The sequence below is a fragment of the Ochotona curzoniae genome, unplaced genomic scaffold, assembly GCF_017591425.1.
Source record: "Ochotona curzoniae isolate NIBS_2020 unplaced genomic scaffold, NIBS_Ocur_1.0 contig_2321, whole genome shotgun sequence".
NCBI lineage: Eukaryota > Metazoa > Chordata > Mammalia > Lagomorpha > Ochotonidae > Ochotona > Ochotona curzoniae.
The window spans coordinates 932,869-950,525 of record NW_024465421.1 but is presented as its reverse complement, the minus strand read 5'-3'; the positions used below and the strand labels follow the sequence as shown (position 1 = coordinate 950,525).

General features: G+C 50.9%; 1 protein-coding gene across 1 annotated transcript; it reads left to right on the top strand.

Annotated features, from left to right (window-relative positions):
• Positions 1-825: 825 nt before the first annotated feature.
• Positions 826-16,929, top strand: SUMF2 (sulfatase modifying factor 2). The gene is made up of 9 exons (XM_040973774.1): positions 826-1,141; positions 2,775-2,931; positions 9,032-9,146; positions 9,512-9,556; positions 10,452-10,602; positions 12,802-12,857; positions 15,200-15,284; positions 15,452-15,596; positions 16,760-16,929. Exons 1-9 carry the CDS (start codon positions 1,117-1,119, stop codon positions 16,842-16,844), a joined length of 864 nt encoding a protein of 287 aa, XP_040829708.1. The 5' UTR covers positions 826-1,116; the 3' UTR covers positions 16,845-16,929.
• The last annotated feature ends 728 nt before the right edge of the window (positions 16,930-17,657 follow it).

The following is a 17,657-nucleotide window of genomic DNA, read 5'->3' as shown; positions in this document are numbered from 1 at the left end:
TTTCTTACGTATTTAAAATTATCCAGCAGTTTCCTGTTGCTACACGTTTAAGTTAAATGTTTATGCTATTGCAGCTCGTAATTTAAGATTTTGAAAGCGTCCATTTCTTTGAATTTTTATGGGTAGAACTGCTGGATTAGTTGGATTTTCACACTAGAACAGATGGCCCAGAATGCTCTCCGTAAAAATGCTTAGTGTTGAGGTTTAGTACAAAGTGACAGAGGCAGGTGAACGTGAAGGGAGCACGGAGGGAGGGCGTGGTGAGCACGAGGCGTGGGTGTCAGAGCCGTGCTGACGGCAGGTGTGATCCGCTCCAAGCCATCTTCTCCCTCACTCAAATTGTGCCCTGCTATGCTTCCATGGAATTGCTGTAGTCCTTGAAAATGAAGTGTGAGTGTGCAATAAAGGTTAAATGGAAAGCCCTTGGCGATTTTAAGACTGGTGTGCCCCAAGAAGCGGTGCGGGTTTCTGAGCCTGTGCGGCCAGCGGTGATTGCCCACCTGATCCACAGTGCTGCATGGGTGGGGTGGGCTGCGCATGCGCACGGACGGCCGCGCCCCCCCCTTCTCCTTGCGGCAGGCGCATGCGCACTCGTGCCGCCCTGCGTCCAGGCTCCCGGCGCCGGCATGGGTGTGTGGCGGCTCTTCGTCCTGTTGCTCCTGTCCAGCCCGGGGCTCAGGCTAGGTCAGTGCGCTGGGCGCGGCTCGGCCCGGGGCGTCTGGGAAGGCAGCACCCTGCTCTCCTGGGTGTGTGCGGGAAGCCGCCAAGTGGGTGCAGGGGCCCACGAGGGCCATTAGCAGGGTAGGACATGGAGCCAGTGTCCCCATGGGATTCTGGCGTCCTGGGTGGCAGCTATATCCGCTGTAGCCCGTGTTCTTTTTAAATTCCCTTTTGCAATCGAGGTGTCAGAGGTCGTCGAGTACATCAGGGGACTGGGAGTACTCGTCCAGCCTTGTGTGGGGACGCTGTGATGTGATGAATGCAGCCCGAGGTGTGGCCTTTATGAGACAGGGGAGCTGCATGTCAGCCTGTCTCCTGCTAACCAGCCTTTGAAGTTGGCTCTTTGGGGATTGCATTCAAACAGGCATACACTGGTGAAATTGATGTCATTCTTCCATGTTCTGGAACACTTGGCATAACGGTAAGCGGAGCAGGTGTCATGGTCCAACAGGTGAAGTTGCTGTTTGGGGTGTGGGCATCCCATATCGGTGCTTGGCATCGGGTTCTGCCTCGCTTTCCAGTCCAGCCTGCTGCTGTTGCGTGTCCTGGCAGGCGGCAGACGATGACTCTGGAGCTTGGGTCCTTGGTACCCACACGGAAGACTCAGAGGGAGTTGGGGGCATTTGAGGAGTGAATCAGCAGATGGAGATTGCTCACATGCTCTCTCACTCTTTTTTTTAAAGCAAAATCGACTTTTAAAAAAGAAGGTTGTTTGTTTGAAGAGCAGAGTTACAAAGAGAGACCGAGAGAGATTGTCCATCTGCTGGTTCACTCCCCAAATCTGGGCTGATCCGAAAGCAAGGGTCAGGAGCTTCTCCTGGGCCTCCCGCATGGATGCAGGGTCCCAAGGCCGTGGGCACATGGTCAGGGAATGGGATCAGAAGTAGAGCAGCTGGGACTCAAACCTTGTGGGGTGCTGGAAGCTACTTGCTATGACACCACCAGCCTTAAATACTTTTATTTAAAAACAGTTGCAGAAATGAGAAGCTGCCTTTAAAATATATATATATTTTTACTTGAAAGTAGTTACAGAGAGAGGGCAAGACAAAAAGAGAATTTCATCTGTTGGTTCAGTCCCCAGAGGGCCGAAATGACCAGAGCTCAGCTGGTCCACAGCTGGGAGCCAGGAGCTTCTTGCTGTAGGGACGCGAGGACTTGGGCCAGTCTCTGCTGCCTTTCCAGGCCATAAGCATGGAGCTTGCTTGGAAGTGGAGTAGCCAGGACTCAAAAAAAAAAAACCCTAGGGGATGGTGGTGCTGGTGCTACAGGCTGAGGAATAACTAGCCATGCCACCGTGCCTGCCCCCCAAGCTACTAAACAAAAAATGGTAAATATTTCAAGAAATGGACAGGAGAGGTAAAGAAGCAGCGTAAGCATAATTATTAGATATATTTCAGGATATAGTTCCTGGATTTACCTACTTTGGAAAAAGGTACGTGAAAATCTGTTCAGTGTTGTTCAGCACATTATTTTAATTCATGCAATATCACCGTAACATAGGTGTTACCCCCATTTGGTGGATGCACAGATCTCAGATTAACTAATTTGCCTAAAAGCAAATTCAATTAGTAGAACAAGAATTTTCTTTAGAGACTATTTTTTTTTTAAGTTGGAAAGGCAGATATACAAAGAGGAGGAGAGACAGAGAGGAAGATCTTCCGTTCAATGATTCACTCCCCAAGTGAGCACAACGGCTGGAGCTGAGCTGATCTGAAGCCAGGAGCCAGGAGCCTCTTGCAGGTTTCCCACATGGGTGCAGGGTCCCAAGGTTTTGGGCCATCCTCAACTGCTTTCCCAGGCCACAGGCAGGGAGCTGGCTGAGAAGTGGGGCCGCCAGGATTAGAACTAACGCCTGTATATGGGATCCCTGCGCGTTCAAGGCGAGGTCTTTAGCCACTATGCTATTGCGCCGGGTCCGCAGAACAAGAATTTAAAGCCAAATTTTTTAGCCTACTGTGTTTTATTTCTTTGTACTGGTATGAGTATTGCATATGAGTGGACCGTTACCACTTATTTTCTCTATGAGCATGTATTGTTGATCACTGTCCTTTCAGGGAATGGTCAGCCTGCTGGCGTGGTTCAACTTCGAGGTGGGAGATTCCGGATGGGAACAAACACTCGAGGTCACAAAGCTGGTGAAGCTCCTGTCCAGGAAGTGTCCGTGAGCCCTTTTGCCATCGACATAGTTCCTGTCACTAACAAAGATTTCAGGTAAAAAAAAATCAGGTAGTCAGAAGTTTCCCCAGGAGGAGTAAAAGCTCTTTCTTTTTTATGTATTTATTTATTGGAAAGTCAGATATACAGAGAGGAGGAGAGACAGAGAGGAAGATCTTCCGTCCCATAATTCACTCCCCAAGTGAGCGCAACGGCCGATGCTATGCCGATCCAAAGCCAGGATCCAGGAACTTCTTTCCGAGTCTCCTGCACGGGTGCAGGGTCCCAAGGCTTTGGGCCGTCCTGGACTGCTTTCCCAGGCCACAAGCAGGGAGCTGGATGGGAAGTGGAACTGCCAGGATTAGAACTGACGCCCATATGGGATCCTGGCACGTTCAAGGTGAGGACCTTAGCTGCTAGGCCACGCTGCGGGGCCCAAGTAAAAGCTGTTTGAAAGACTTCTTCCTACTATGTGCAAGGAACCCAGCTTGCTCAGCATCAGATGCCCTCTTTGCACTGTTACCTGTGTCTTTCTGATGAAGAATCTGAAATTCAAAGAACTCTGTCTGAGGCTCTCAGTGTCAGAACTGGACTTGAATTCAGAGGTGCCTACTGTGGAGCCAGTGCTTTTTTCCCCTGTCCCTTGACAAAGCAAAGACAAACAGGAGCAAGAGGGAAACATTCAGTTGCTTCACAAGATTTATTTATTTCTTTCTTTTATTGGAAAGGCAGATTTACAGAGATAAGGAAAGACAGACAGAAAGATCTTCCATCCACAAGTTCACTCCCCAGGTGGCCGCAACAGTCAGAGTTGAGCCAATCCGGAGCCAGGAGCCAGGAGCCAGGAGCTGCTATCTGGTCTCCCACACGGGTACAGAGTTGCAAGGCTTTGGGCTTTCCCAGGCCACAAGGCAGGGACCTGGATGGGAAGTAGAGCAGCACATGTTAACACATGTTGCATGTTAGCACATGCAAGGCGAGGATTTAGTCACTAGGCTATCAAGCCGGGCCCAAGAGGGAAGCATTCATAAGAAGTGCTATAGTGTGAGTGGGATGTGGCATAGTGGATTAAGCTGCTGCGCGAGATAGCGGCATTCCATGTCCGAGTGCTGTTTCAAGTTCCAGCGACTCTGTTCCTGATCTGACTTCCTGCTGTTGTGTCGTAGGAGGTACGATGTTCAAGTGCTTGAGTACGTACAGCCCACATGGGAGACCCCAGCGGGGTTCCTGACTCCTGCGTTAGTCTAATCTAACCCTAGCTATCGTGGCTGTCTGTGGAGTGAACCAATGGATGAAAGAGCTCTCTGTTATTCTGCTTTACAAAGCTTTAAAAAAAAATAATTGGAAAGAAAGAAAGAGAAAAGAAAGAGAAAAGAAAAAAGAGAAAGAAAGGCAGGCCGGTGTGGTGGCTCAACAGGCCAATCCTCTGCCTAGGTGCACAACTATGTGGCTGCTCCACTTGCCGTCCAACTCCCTGCTTATGGACTGGGACAACAGCAGAGGCTGGCCCAAGTTCTTTGGCCCACAAGTCCTTGTGGGAGACCTGGGAGAAGCTTCTGGCTTCCAGCTGCCGACCAGCTCAGTTCTAGCCATACCAGCCATTCGGGGAGTGAACCCACAGAGAGATGAAGAGCTTCCTGCTCTCTCTCCTTTCTCTGCAAAAATCTGCCTTTCCAATAAAAACAAATACATCTCCTTGAAAAAAAAAAAATGAAATGAAAGAGGAAGAGAGGAAAGAAGGAAGGAAGGATGGACCCACCCACTCCAGGGTTCCTAGTCACTGAGAATGCCTTAAATTTCATTCCTGTTTGTTGAGGGAAACAGCGCTGCGATGTTTAGGAGTCATATCTTGTGATGCGCTCTCAGGTCTGAGAAAGCGTGGTGAGCTGCTTTAATCCTCAGCTGCCTAAGGTCAGGTGTTGGGAAGGCTACAGTAAAACTTGCCAGAGGAAACCTAGAACGCACCTTCCAGTGATGCAGGGTTGGAGTTGAAAATGTGTGTCCGTAGATACGTAAGGGTACTTTAAAAAGTTCATGAAAATGGAATTTTTATTATTTATTGATTTGAAAGGCAGAGATTCAGTAAGAAGAGGAGACAGAATTTCCATCTGTTAGTTCACTCCCCAGTTGGCCACCATGGCCATGGTTGGACCAGACCAAAGCCAGGAGCCAGGATCTTCAGGGTCTCCCATTGGATGCAGAGGCCAGTGTACCTGGGCCATCCTGCACTGATTTCCCAGGCCGTTACCAGAGAGCTGGATCTGAAGTGGAACAGCCAAGATTTGAACTGACATCCATAAGGGATGCCAGTATTGCAGGCGGACTCTTAACTCTCTGTACCACCATGCCAGCCCTCACATCATCGAGTAACTTTTAAAATTTTTTAAATTTTCTTTTTAATGTTGTTGACATAACTGAGAGAAATGCAAGCCCGTGTGGGCCTCTAGTTAGGGTGGGATGGGTCAAGTATGGAGGAAGGTGGGTAGGACAATTGTTCAAATTTTTCGTTTCTCCTGTGTCTGCAGGGGAGCAGTGAGAGGGGTTACTCCTTGTTCTCAGACTACATCAGCACCTCAGGATGGTGAGGGGTGGAAATCCTTTGATGACACCTTAGAGATCCTCATGTGGGGAAGAGTGTTATGAGGCTTTATTGCACATCATGGTTGAGAAAATATTTCCAAGGTCTCTAGGTTGACCAAGTTCACTTTAGTGTATCCACAGACCCAGAAACAGGCTACAAAGCTTGGCCAGGACAATTGTCCAACCTGTTCTGCTTTCCAGCCTCTGATGGGGCAACTGATGTCCCCTGCTGGCCAAGATGAGCTAGCCGTCATGACTCTCACCCTGTCTTGGCATTTGCCTGCTAGTGCTGCAGCCTAAGCCAGCTCCACAACCACCAGTGGAAGCAGTGACCCAGCTTGGGAGGCCCTGAAGTTCTGGCCTACTCTCAGCCCTGCATCTTGTGCTGTGACCCAGCCTGCGATGGCCTACACTGGTCTTGGCATTTGCCAGCAGGTGCTACAGCCTGACTTGGTCTGTGTCACCACCAGTTTCAGCCTGGCCCAGCCCCAGTCCTCACATGAATTGGTGGGTGTTGCCATCCATTGTGGTGTTCACCATCACCAGCAGGTGCTGGAGCCCAGCCCCGTCTGGCCTCCCCTCAGGTCAGCCCACATACATGTTGATAGGTGTCACAGCCTTGCCCTACCTGGTCTTCCCATAGCCCCAGTTCTTTGCACCAGGCTAGCTGGACAGTCCCCAGAGTTTTCGTAAGAAGTCCGTTCCCAGCATCGGGTCTTGCACGTGCTGTCAAGTGATTAGACCCAGCCTGGTGTGACCTAACCACAGTCTCAGCTCTCCTGGTGGGTATTACAGCTTAGTCTAGCTGGGAGTAGCCCACATCTTGTCCTTATCATGCATCCCAGTGAGTGCTGAGGCTTGGTCCAGCCTGGCCCGTTCCTAGACCCTACCCATACAGATGCTGAAGGGATGCTTCTGTCTTGCCTTGCCTGGTCTGGCCCTCCCCCAGCTCTGACTCCTGCTCCCCAGTAGGAGCTGGGGTCTAGAAAGGGGGTTCCCCAAGTTGCCCTACCAGGCCTGTTCCCACCCCTGGATCTCGTGCATGTTGGTGGGTACAGTGGCCCTGCTTGGCATGGTTTGCCCTCAGTCCTGGCCTTTGCATGTGCCAGTGGGTGCTACAGCCTGGCCCTGCCCAGCCCCCTTCCAGCCCCAGCTACCATGCATGTTAAGTTGGTTTCTGTCAGGTAAGTTCTTTGGACCAACCTGTCTTGGCCCATCACTGCCCCCAGCTCTCTGCATAAACCAGCAGTCCTACAGAGGCAAGCCCATCATTCCCTTAGAAACTCTGCCCGCAGATCCGGTTCTATTAGAGTTTGATTCATGCTGCAGCCCAGCCTGATGTGCCTGCTGCCTGCTCCAACACTCAAGTGTCCGGCCAGGCATGCTCCCCAGCTCAATGATTTTGGTTTTGTTTTTTTCTTTTTAAGATTTATTTACTTTTATTGGAAAAGCACATTTTACAGAGAGAAGGAGAGACAGAGAGAAAGATCTTCCGTCTACTGGTTCACTCCCCCAAGTGGCCACAACGGCCGGAGCTGAGCCAGTCTGAAGCCAGGAGCCAGGAGCCAGGAACCAGGAGCCTCTTCCAGGTATACTGCGCAGGTACAGGATTCCAAGGTGGGAGGGCATCCTCTACTGTTTTCCCAGGCCACGGGCAGGGAGCTGGATGAAAGTGGAGCAGCTGGGACATGAACTGTTGCCAAGCCCTGCCCAACAGGACAGGTGATGCTGTTTAGCCCAGCCTAGGTCTCCCACACAGACATGCTCTCCAGTCCCTTCCCCAAACCACTCTGTCTTTGCTCCCTTGCCTACCTGTGAGTGCAGTGGGTCAGTCCATGGAAGACCCCAGCAGCCTTCCTTCGCTATCAAACATGCCTTCAGTCACTCCCACTCCGATAGTGCTTTCCCGGGTGTATTAAAAGAGAGTTGCCTCAAAACATGGGACTCAAACGGGCACTTTTACACGATACCTGGGTCCTAGGTGGCAGCTTAATCCACTGCAGCACATGTTGGTCCCTGAAGAGTCATCTTTTTCTTTTAAAGATTTACCCATTTGAACGTTAGAGTGATAGAGCAAGGAGAGAGAGAAATCTATCCGCTGATTCATTCCCCAGATGGCTTCCGTGGCCAGAGCTGGGCGAAACCAAGGAACAAGAGACAGGAGCTTCATGCAGAATTCCCACATGCTGGCAGGGTTGCAGGGATTGGGCCGTCCTCTGCAGCTTTTCCAGGCGTATCAGCAGGGAGCTGGCTTGGAAATGGAACGGCTGGGATTTAAATTATCACCTAGATAGAATGCTGGCACTGCAGATCAGCTTTACTCACTATATCATAACGCCCACCCCCATTTTAATTTTTTAGCCTACTTGTGTTTATTCATTTTCTTTAATGCAGTGTGCATTTTTATATGCACGTACTTTTAAAAGTAATCGAATCACTTCAAAAAGAAATTTATTAAAATTAGGGGAGAAATCACTCCTGACCAAGCTTTACCACATCATGCCGACCAACAGCGAGGTGGTTGCACAGTATGCCCTCTACCCTGAATTTTGCTCAGAACCCCACGATTTGACTCTGGTTCTTTGGTTAAAGTTTCAAACAGCTCAGATAATGCTCGAATCTCCCAGTGCCTCGATCACTCTCAGAGTCCCTTTGATCAGCACACAGTGTCTCCTCATGTCAGGGACAGACATGGGGAGAGCTGGCCCGGTAGGACAGTCATCTTCCCCCAGCAACTGGCCATTCCAGAGCCAGCTGTGTGGAAATCCATCCCAGCGCCCCAGTATGTCATTCATTTGCCTGTCTTCCATCTGTTAGATGCAGATTAATAACAATACCTGTGCTGCCAGCTTCCCGTGCTCGTAGCGAGACTGGGATGAAGACCTTTCAGAAGAGTCTCACTCCCTGCCCTCATACTTGCTCAGCTGTTTTGTTTTTTTGTAATCTCCAAAATCTGGATTGAACTCCCCTGATAACTCAGCTGTTGAACACATATGCTTTATCCATAAGCGTAAGCTTTGTGCAAAAGTGTAACCATACGATGACATACTCATCGAAGAGAAGGCAGAGACCACTGAGAGCGACGCCACAAATAAATCCAAAGCATTTTACTAGGTGAGAGAAGCCTGGCCTAAAAAACTGCGTGCTCTGATTCCTGATATGTGACTTTCTGAGGGAGGAGCAAAGCTACGAAGACAAAAAAGCAAATCCATGGTTGCAAGGGGGCGCAGGGAAAGCTGCTTAGAGTGATAGATGGAACCAACTTGTATTTTGGCTGTTCATTACGATTCACATAGTGATTATTCACGTAGTAATTATGCTTGCCCTTTGCCAAAAACTCCCAGAATTCTGCATACATCAGAAAAGCATGGCTTTCCCGAGAGGTGAATTCTGTGCTAACTGGAAAGAAAGCTCCCTCCTGCCCAGGGTTGCCAGAGGATTCCTGGGAGCATAGTGTCTCTGTGGTGTGTGACTTAGGGAACAGGGTATGGGAGGTTTCTGGAGCGGGGTGGGGAGAGGGGACAGAGAGGAGGCATGGGATGCTGGCCGCTGAAGTAGGTGAACTGTCTCACTGCAGGGAGTTTGTAAGGAGCACGAAGTTCCGGACAGAAGCGGAGAGTTTTGGGTGGAGCTTTGTCTTTGAGGACTTGGTCTCCCAGGAGCTCAAAAAAAAGACCACCAGGCGGGTGAAGGTGAGAGAGCCTAGTGGTCCAGCTGAGGGAGCTGGGGGGATGTGGGCCCTGGGAGGAGAATCGAGAATCCTAAAGTGGGGGGAGAGGGGGGCAGGGCAGGATCTCGTGGGCCACAATGCAGAGTCAGGCCTGAGAGCTGGGTCAGGGAGGCAGCCAGAGAAACCCAACCCTGGCAGAGACAGACACATGTCGCAGGAGGTGGGCTCTGAGCTGATTCTTGCCCGAGAGAGACATGGACCAAGAACAGGATACTTCGGAAGCGGCTAGCAAGCTGCAGAAGGGGGAGGCCCCCCCCACCCCCAGCACCCAAGGCCTGCCTGCATCCCTGTCCTGCCTTTGGGTCACTTGCTCCTTCTTTCTTGCAGAATCTTCTCTGGTGGCTTCCTGTGGAGGGGGCATTTTGGAGGCAGGTAAGAGCTGACTCCTTCCCTCATCTTCCTGGTACCCACCAGGAATACGGTCTTTAATAACCAGATAACAAGTACTTCTGGGAAGCTAAGCAATCTTTTGTCCTTCTCTCTGATCTCCCTTTAGTCTGACGTGTAGTTTCCACCCCCGCCAAGATTTCTTTTCTCATTTGAAAGTCAGATTTTTGCAGAGAATGAAGAGACAGAGCCAGAAGTCCTCCATCTGTTGGTTCACTCCCCGAATGGCTGATATGGCCAGAACTGAGCTGGTTGGCAACTGGAAGCCAGAAACTTCTCCCAGGTCTCCCACAAGGACTTATGGGCCAAAGAACTTGGGCCAGCCTCTGCTGTTGTCCCAGACCATAAGCAGGGAGTTGGATGGCAAGTGGAGCAGCCACAACAGAACCAGTTGGTGCTACAGGCAGAGAATTAGCCAGTTGAGTAATCACTTAGCCACACAGTCTTTTTTTTTTTTTTTTAAGATTGACTTTATTTTCTATTGGAAAGGCAGGCTTACAGAAAGAGAGACAGAAAGATCTTCCGTCTGCTGGTTTATTCCCCAAAATGCCACAAGGGCCAGTGCTGACCTGATTCCAAAGCCAGAAGCTTCTTCCAGGTCTCCCACATGGGTGCAGGGTTCCGAGGCTTTGGGCCGTCCTCCACTACCTTCCCAGGTCACAAGTAAGGTGCTGGATAGGAAGTGGGGCAGCCAGGATATGAACCGGCACCTGTATGGCATCCCTGTGGTTGCAAGTCTAGGATTTGAGTCTGACCCTGGAAAACCCACCCTGCCCCCTCCCCCTCGCTAGGCCATCTCACATCTGCCAATGTCCTTGCTCCGTCTAGTGGTCGAAGCTGAGCACTGGCAGCAGAAGCGTGTCTCCCTTCATCCTGTCAGCCTGCAGGTCCCGGCTCTGGCATCAAAGAGAAATTGGAGTTCCCTGTGCTTCACGTGAGCTGGAACGACGCTCGTGCCTACTGCGCTTGGCGAGGGAAACGGCTGCCGACGGAGGAAGAGTGGGAGTTTGCTGCTCGAGGGGGTCTGAAGGGTATACAGCCGTTGCCAAGGCTTATCGCTCGCCATCCTGCCCTGGTCCGGGACTTGAATGCAGGGTGCTGGGGTGTGCCTTCTCCCTAGAGCAGTGCTGCTTAAGTCTACTGTGCTGAAAGACCAGTTCTTTTTTTTATTATTATTATTTCTTATCCATCTCAGAAGAGTACATTTGTAAAATAGAGTAGCCATTAATAACTGGGAAACCGAAATGGAAAGCAGACATAAGTTTCCTATTTTTGGTGATTCCACAAGTAGTATTTACAATTTTACAAGATTTCTTTATTTGAAAGGTAGAGTTACAGAGAGAAGAATCTTCTGTCTGCTGATTCACTTTCCAAATGGCCACAGCAACTGGGACTGGGCCACGCTAGCACCAGGAGCCCAGAACTCCAGATGGGCTCCGCACAGAGGAGGCAGGGACCCCAGTTCTTAAGTCATCCCTCGCTGCTCTCCTACGTGTATTAGCAGGGAGCTGCCTTGGAGGTGGAGCAGCTGCGACTCAACAGGAGTTCATACATGCTACCAGTGTCACAGACAACGCTTTAACCAGTGGCACCACAATGTCAGCCCCTCCAAGTTATATTTCAATAAAAATAACTAGACCAACATAGGAAGGGAGAATTGCCAGAACTGTATATCTTTTCCATAGGTGCACCGTGATGGATACAATGAATAACTGTTTACTCAAAGTTTGTCACTTTGTAACCTTTTAAAAGTATTTCATCATTTATTTATTTATTTATTTGAAAAGGAGAGTTGCAGAGAGAGGAAAAGAGATGGAGATCTTCCATCCAGGGGTTCACTCCCCAAATGGCTGCAGCAGTCGGAGCTGGACTTGGGTGAAGCCAGGATCCTAACGCTGCTTCCAGGTCTCCCACACGGGCACAGAGAGCCCCCAAGCACTTCTTCTTCACCTTCCACTGTTTTCTCAGAAGCTTTAGCAGAGGAGCTCGGTTGGAAGTGGAGCTGCCAGGACTTGAATTGGTGCCCATGTGGGATGCTGGTGCCACAGATGGCAGCTTTACCCACTGTTTCGTAGAGCCAGCCCTCATGTGAGTGGATAGCACTTGTCCACGTTAAACCCCTCCGTGCACTCTTGAATAAGCTCCTGACATATCCAGTCAGAAAGTTTAAAAGACATTTTGTTTTATTTGAAAGGCAGATTTTCAGAGAGAGAGGACAGAGAGAAAGACCTTCAGTCCCGTGGTTCACTCCTCAAGTGGACACGACAGCTGGAGCTGGGTCCATCTGAAGTCAGGAGCCTCTTCTAGGTCTCCCACGTGACTACAGTGGTCCAAGCACTTGGACCATCCTCCGCTGCTTTCTCAGGCGCGTCAGCAAGGAGCTGGGTCAGAAACGGAGCAGCCAGCCCTCGACCTGGTGCCCATGTGGGCTGCCGCCACCATAAGCAGAAGCTTAGTCTCCACACTAGGGTGCCAGCCCTTGTACTCAAAGCTTTTGATATAATTAATGAGGTTGCTTCTTGCTTGTTCACTAATGAAGTATGTGAGTTTTTTTTTTAAATTTTGTTTAGTGGATATGAGTTTCTTTAAAAAAAAAGTTGTTTTATTTTTTTAATCCATCTAAGTGGCAGAGTGACAGAGCGATAGGTACACACACACACACACACAGGGGGGAGAGAGAGAGAAACAGATTCCGTTCACTCCTCAATGCCTGCCATGGCCAGCACTGGGCCAGCTGGAAGCCAGGAAATAAGAAGTCCATTTGGGTTTCCCTTGTGGGGTAGCACCAAGCGCTTGGTCCAAGAGCTGCCGCCATACCAAAATGTATTAACAGGGAACTGGATAAGAAATAGAATTGCCAGAACCCCAACAGGCACTCTGAAATGGGATGTGGGTAATTTAACTGCCATGCCTCAACACTCTGATGCCAAGTTTCTTCATTTTTAAGTCTCGAGTTTTTGAGCTTTTCTTGACATGAACATGGTCACAGCTAGTTCACAGAGTGGCCCCGGTCTGAGAACCACACTCGGAGCTAACTGCACTGTCCCGGGCAGGTAGGAGCCGAGGGCCCTAAGGCAGTACAGTCAGTGCCGGAGATGGGCATGCGAGCTTAAGAGCGACCTGCCTCTGCTCTTCTCCACACCTCCTAACTCCCTGTGGCTTCCCTCTCTTTTTGCTTCTCCACCTTCTCACCTCTCCCTCTCCCTCTGGTCTCCTTGCCCTTCTGACAGGCCGGATTTACCCATGGGGGAACAAATTCCAGCCAAACCGCACCAATCTGTGGCAGGTAAGAAGCACCTGTGTCCCTCCCTGGCTCTGGCACTGACGGAGACCTGCTCTAGGCCAGGCGCTGTGGGACTCCGAGCACCCTGTGTTCTTACTTATTTATTTTTAAGGTTTAATTATTTTTATTGGACAGTCAGGTTAACAGAGAGAAGGAGAGACAGAGAGAAAGATCTTCCATCTGCTGGTTCACTCCCCAAGTGGCCGCAATGGCCAGAGCTAAACTGATCCAAAGCCAGGAGCTTCTTCCTTGTCTCCCACGTGGGTGCAGGATCCCAAGGCTTTGGACTGTCCTCGATTGCTTTCCCAGGCCACAAGCAGGGAGCTGGATGGGAAGTGGAGCAGCTGGGATATGAGCCGGCACTCATATTGGATACCAAGACATGCCAAGTACGAGGATTTAGCCACTAGGCTATGGTACCAGGCCCAACCCTGTGTTCTAATGGAACAGATTACTGATGACATGATGAGGCCAAAGGAGTGAATCACTGCCTGAGGGTGCCAGGGGAGGCTTCCTAGGCGGGGTGTCTCTGAGCTGATTACATTGGAGGTTGCCAAGTAGAAAGTGGAATGACAGGCCATCCCAAGCACGGGTACCAGCACGCAGGCCTGGCGCTGCTTTAGAATGTGTGCTGGGTGTTCAGAGATGTGGAGACTCAGTGGAGCCCCTGGAGAGGGCTGGCAATAGTGCAGTTAGGGGATTGGATGGAAGCAGACTCAGAAGGATGCCCAACCAAGGTGGTGTAGAGCCATCTGAGCTTTCCAAATGGGACAGGAGCACCATTTTGTTGGAGGCGGGGCTGCTAATTTGCTCAGGACTGAATGAAGTAGAGCTGGACCTGGGTGAGGATCTTTACATTTGAGGCTATGGCAGTGGAAGCAAGAGAGGAAGCTGAACCTGGGGAGAGGGGTGGGTTGACTGTGAAGATGGATAGTTTGTAATTAGTCAAACGTAGCCGAGCAGTAGAGCAGAGCGGTGGAGTCCAGCCTGAATCCAGGCTTTGGCAGCAATGGTCACGGTGCTGCCACTGTCCAGGAGACAGAGGACACTTGTTGGCGGTCAGCGAGCTAAGATTTCAACGGTTTTGATGCATTGGAGTCAGAATAGAAAACAGAGTCCTGGGTCAGAGCAAGTGGCTATGGAGTTCTCAGCATGCACCTTGGCAAGGTGCTGTCCTCAGAGAGACAGTCAGCTGAGAGCAGCTCAGCACCAGTGCTCGGGGACAAGCAGTGAAAACACCCGAGGACTGGATGACCCCAGCTTGAAACCAAAGCGTCACAGAAAAGTTCGCACTTGTTAACAATTTAGCCAGCTGCTTGAAACGTAGTTGCCAGCTTTTTATCTGCATTGTAAATGTTTGTTTGAAAGGAGTGGGAGAGAGAGAGATCCATCTTCCATTTGCTGCTTCACTTCCCAAACAGCCAGGAGCCTAGAACTCCATTTGTATTCTTGACGTGGGTGATTGGGGCCAGGTACCTGGAGCATCCTCTGCTGCTTCCGCAGGCACATTAGCAGGGAATGGATGAGAAGAACAGCCAGGGCATGAATGAGCACTCTGACATGGGAAGTGATGAGATGTGGTGATTTAAGCCATTATTGCCAGTTTTTAAACAGAGACAAAACCTATTTCAAACTATTGTGAAGGTGAACCTAAAAGACAGATAAGAGAAGCCCTAGCATGTGGTAGGGCTAAATAAATCAAAACCCTCACCCCGTTCATCCTTTGTGTGTGTGTGTATGTGTGTGTGTGTGTGAGAGAGAGAGAAAGAGAGAGAGAGCAACTTCTATAGAGTAGTGATGACTGAACCCCAATTTTAAATAAACAAATTGAACAAACTGTACCAACAAGTATGGGTTGCTTCTTTAAGAATTTTGGTTGTAAAATATGAGAGATTAGAAAGGTAGAGTCAGGGAAGATGAAGGGGAGTTGAGGCTGTGGGAGATAGAGGGGAAGGGCCTTATGAGAGGGCACAATGGGTGTTGGTGGTGCCAGGGAGGGCAGTGGTGGTCTGGTCTCCGGTGCCCATGCAGAGGGCATGTGACCTCAGGAACAGAAGGGTGGCCCCTCTTCCCAAGGAACCATGGTGAATGGGGTTCTAGACCAAGAGGGGGGATGTTGCAGAGAGTGGAAAGAGCAGGACTGGGCTGGGCATGCCAAGAACCACCCAAGCACGTGCCTTCCCTAAGCCAGGTTCGAGGTCGTGGTGGAGGACCAGAGGGAACTTGTTTGAGAGCTCGGGATAGGAAGCTGAGGTCACTGCCCCAGGTCACACAGAAAGGTGACCTGGATTTTTCTCTGCCGTGGGTCAGACAGCAAACCCTTCAACCTTAACTTCTCCCACCAGGGAAAGTTCCCTACAGGTGACACAGCTGAGGACGGCTTCCCCGGAGTCTCCCCTGTGAAGGCGTTCCCCCCACAGAATGACTACGGTATGGTCTCCCATGCCCACAAGTCGGTCAGAGTGTTCTCCCTGATGGATGGAGCAGAGAGAGAGAGAGAGGCCCTTCTGTGCCAGCACTTGCTCCCCAGGGACCCTAATGGGCAAGGGTCGGGGGGTGCCTGCCAACCTGGGACTGACTTGCCAACTGTACTACAGGGCTGTATGACCTCGTGGGCAATGTGTGGGAGTGGACAGCATCCACATACCCGGCTGCTCACGAGGACATGCGTGTGCTCCGGGGGGCGTCCTGGATTGACACGGCCGATGGCTCCGCCAATCACCGGGCCCGGATCACCACCAGGTGAGAAGCTTGGGCCAAGGGAACGCATGCCTTGGGTGCTGAGCAGCTGGACCCTGGGCTCCTAGAGCATACCCCTGCCTGCCACTGGGAGTTGTGGGTATGGAACAGGCAGTGAGCCACTCATCATGAAAGCAGAAGGGCCTGGAACAGCTGGGCCCTTTTCCTGCCAGCTCTTGGCACCAAGGGAGGCCGTGTGCTCAGCATGCTGGTCATGTGAGTTTCTCCTCTTGTCCTCATCACCCGGTAAGCAGAGGGAGGGAGAAGGAGTGGGCTCATCGCTGGGTCATCGCCCGTGATCATGGACTTACAGGCGCTTCAGACTGGTTCATCGTGATAGTTCAATCTTCACATTCACTTGATTTTATAATCAAGGACAGAAAACTCAGCTACATCCCAGGGCCTGCTTGTTTTGACCTAGCAGGTGGCAGCTGCATGGTTGAGTTCTGGGCTGCCTAGTGGTCCTCTAGGACTTTCTGCCTCCTTCGTCTGCGGGTTCAGTTTGTTGATCTCTGCCTTTCACCGAGAGGGAGTCCACTCTGACCAGGGTCTAGGGACACGAGGGTTGCTTGGGTGACTCTGACACTTGGAAAGCCTTTTGTTTTCCTCCTCTCCCCCTCTGAGGACAAAGTAATAAGAAAGTACTGGCCTGGGCACAGGGAGCTGGTCAGCCATCCACCCTACTCCAGCCCCGAAGCAGTGTCTCATCTTGGGTTTTTGGGTCTGTAAGGTAGCAAACAGATTCTGCCTCCCGGAGAAGTTGGGAAACAACAAAGGCAGGAATATTCACGAAAGCTTCTAGAAAAATGTTACGAGCTGGCTAGCACTGTGATGTCTCCACTTCCGGCCACAGGGTTTTTTCAGTCGTTGTTCTCAGTTATTAATAATAGGTGTTATTTCTTAGCTGTCTTTCTACCGTCACTTTCTCCCCTGTGTCCTAAGATGCCTTCTTTCCTGTCCCTTAGGCACTGCACAAGTTCAGGAACTGTCTTTCCACTAGGTTTTATTTCCCAGACAAGGCACCCTGCAGTTGTCTCTCTCTCTCCCTCTCTCTCACACACACACACACGCACACACTCGGTGCGTTGAGCAGGGCAGCTGGGTGACGCCCATGGCCTGTTTCTTAGCCCCTACCTACACTCTCTCCCCTTCTCTGACGAATCTAGGATGGGCAACACTCCAGATTCATCCTCGGATAACCTCGGCTTCCGCTGTGCTGCCAATGCCGGCCGGATCCCGGGAGAGCTGTGAGCAGCCATGCCAAAGAACCGGAAGGAAGTCCCCCCAGGATACCTGTGTCATTCATTCATCACACAGCCACGCGCCAGGACTTCTGACCTCCAACCTCCTCCCCTGTCCTTCTGTGGCAGGCAACCTCTCGCCAGGCCAGAGAGGACCTAACCCTCAGAGGAGGGCTGCCTGCTATGGTCCACGAGAGAATGGACTCCACTTGGTGACTGTGGCTGGAAGCTGGGAGCTTCTCCCTAAAGCTTGGACTTAAAGATTATGGTGGCCAAAGATTGGAACAGAGTGCCCTGAAAGACAGCTTATTAGAGATTTCTAAATCCGCACCCCTTTCTTCCTGTCTGACATGGAGGTCTGCCATTTCTCTGCTTTCCCAGAAAGTTACTGTGAGAGGAAAACGCTCATTCATGGGCCTCATCCATGGTGTTTCATGCCCCTGACTTCCTCCACCTGTCAAATGCGCCCCATGGACTCTTTCATAGACAGTGATGGTCAGAGCCTGGGAGACCCAGACGACTGACCAGGAGTCACAAAGCAAAATGACACCCCAGAGCGAGGCAGTGTTAGTAGCTTCCCCTTCTATTGGTAATTAGGGAAGGGCCCCCCTGTGCGGCTCCAGTCATGTCCCCAGAGAGTCCCGCGCAGCCCCTGGTGCCACTGGACATACACAAGATGGTAAAGTCCCATTGTGCAACTGTGCCACTTTGTGTGTGTATCATCCTCGCCCTGGGCACCTGAGGGAAGAGGGCTCCCATAAAGAGAAACCAACAGAGTGAGGTTGGCACAGCAGGGAAGCCTGGAACTAGAAGAACCCCAGGT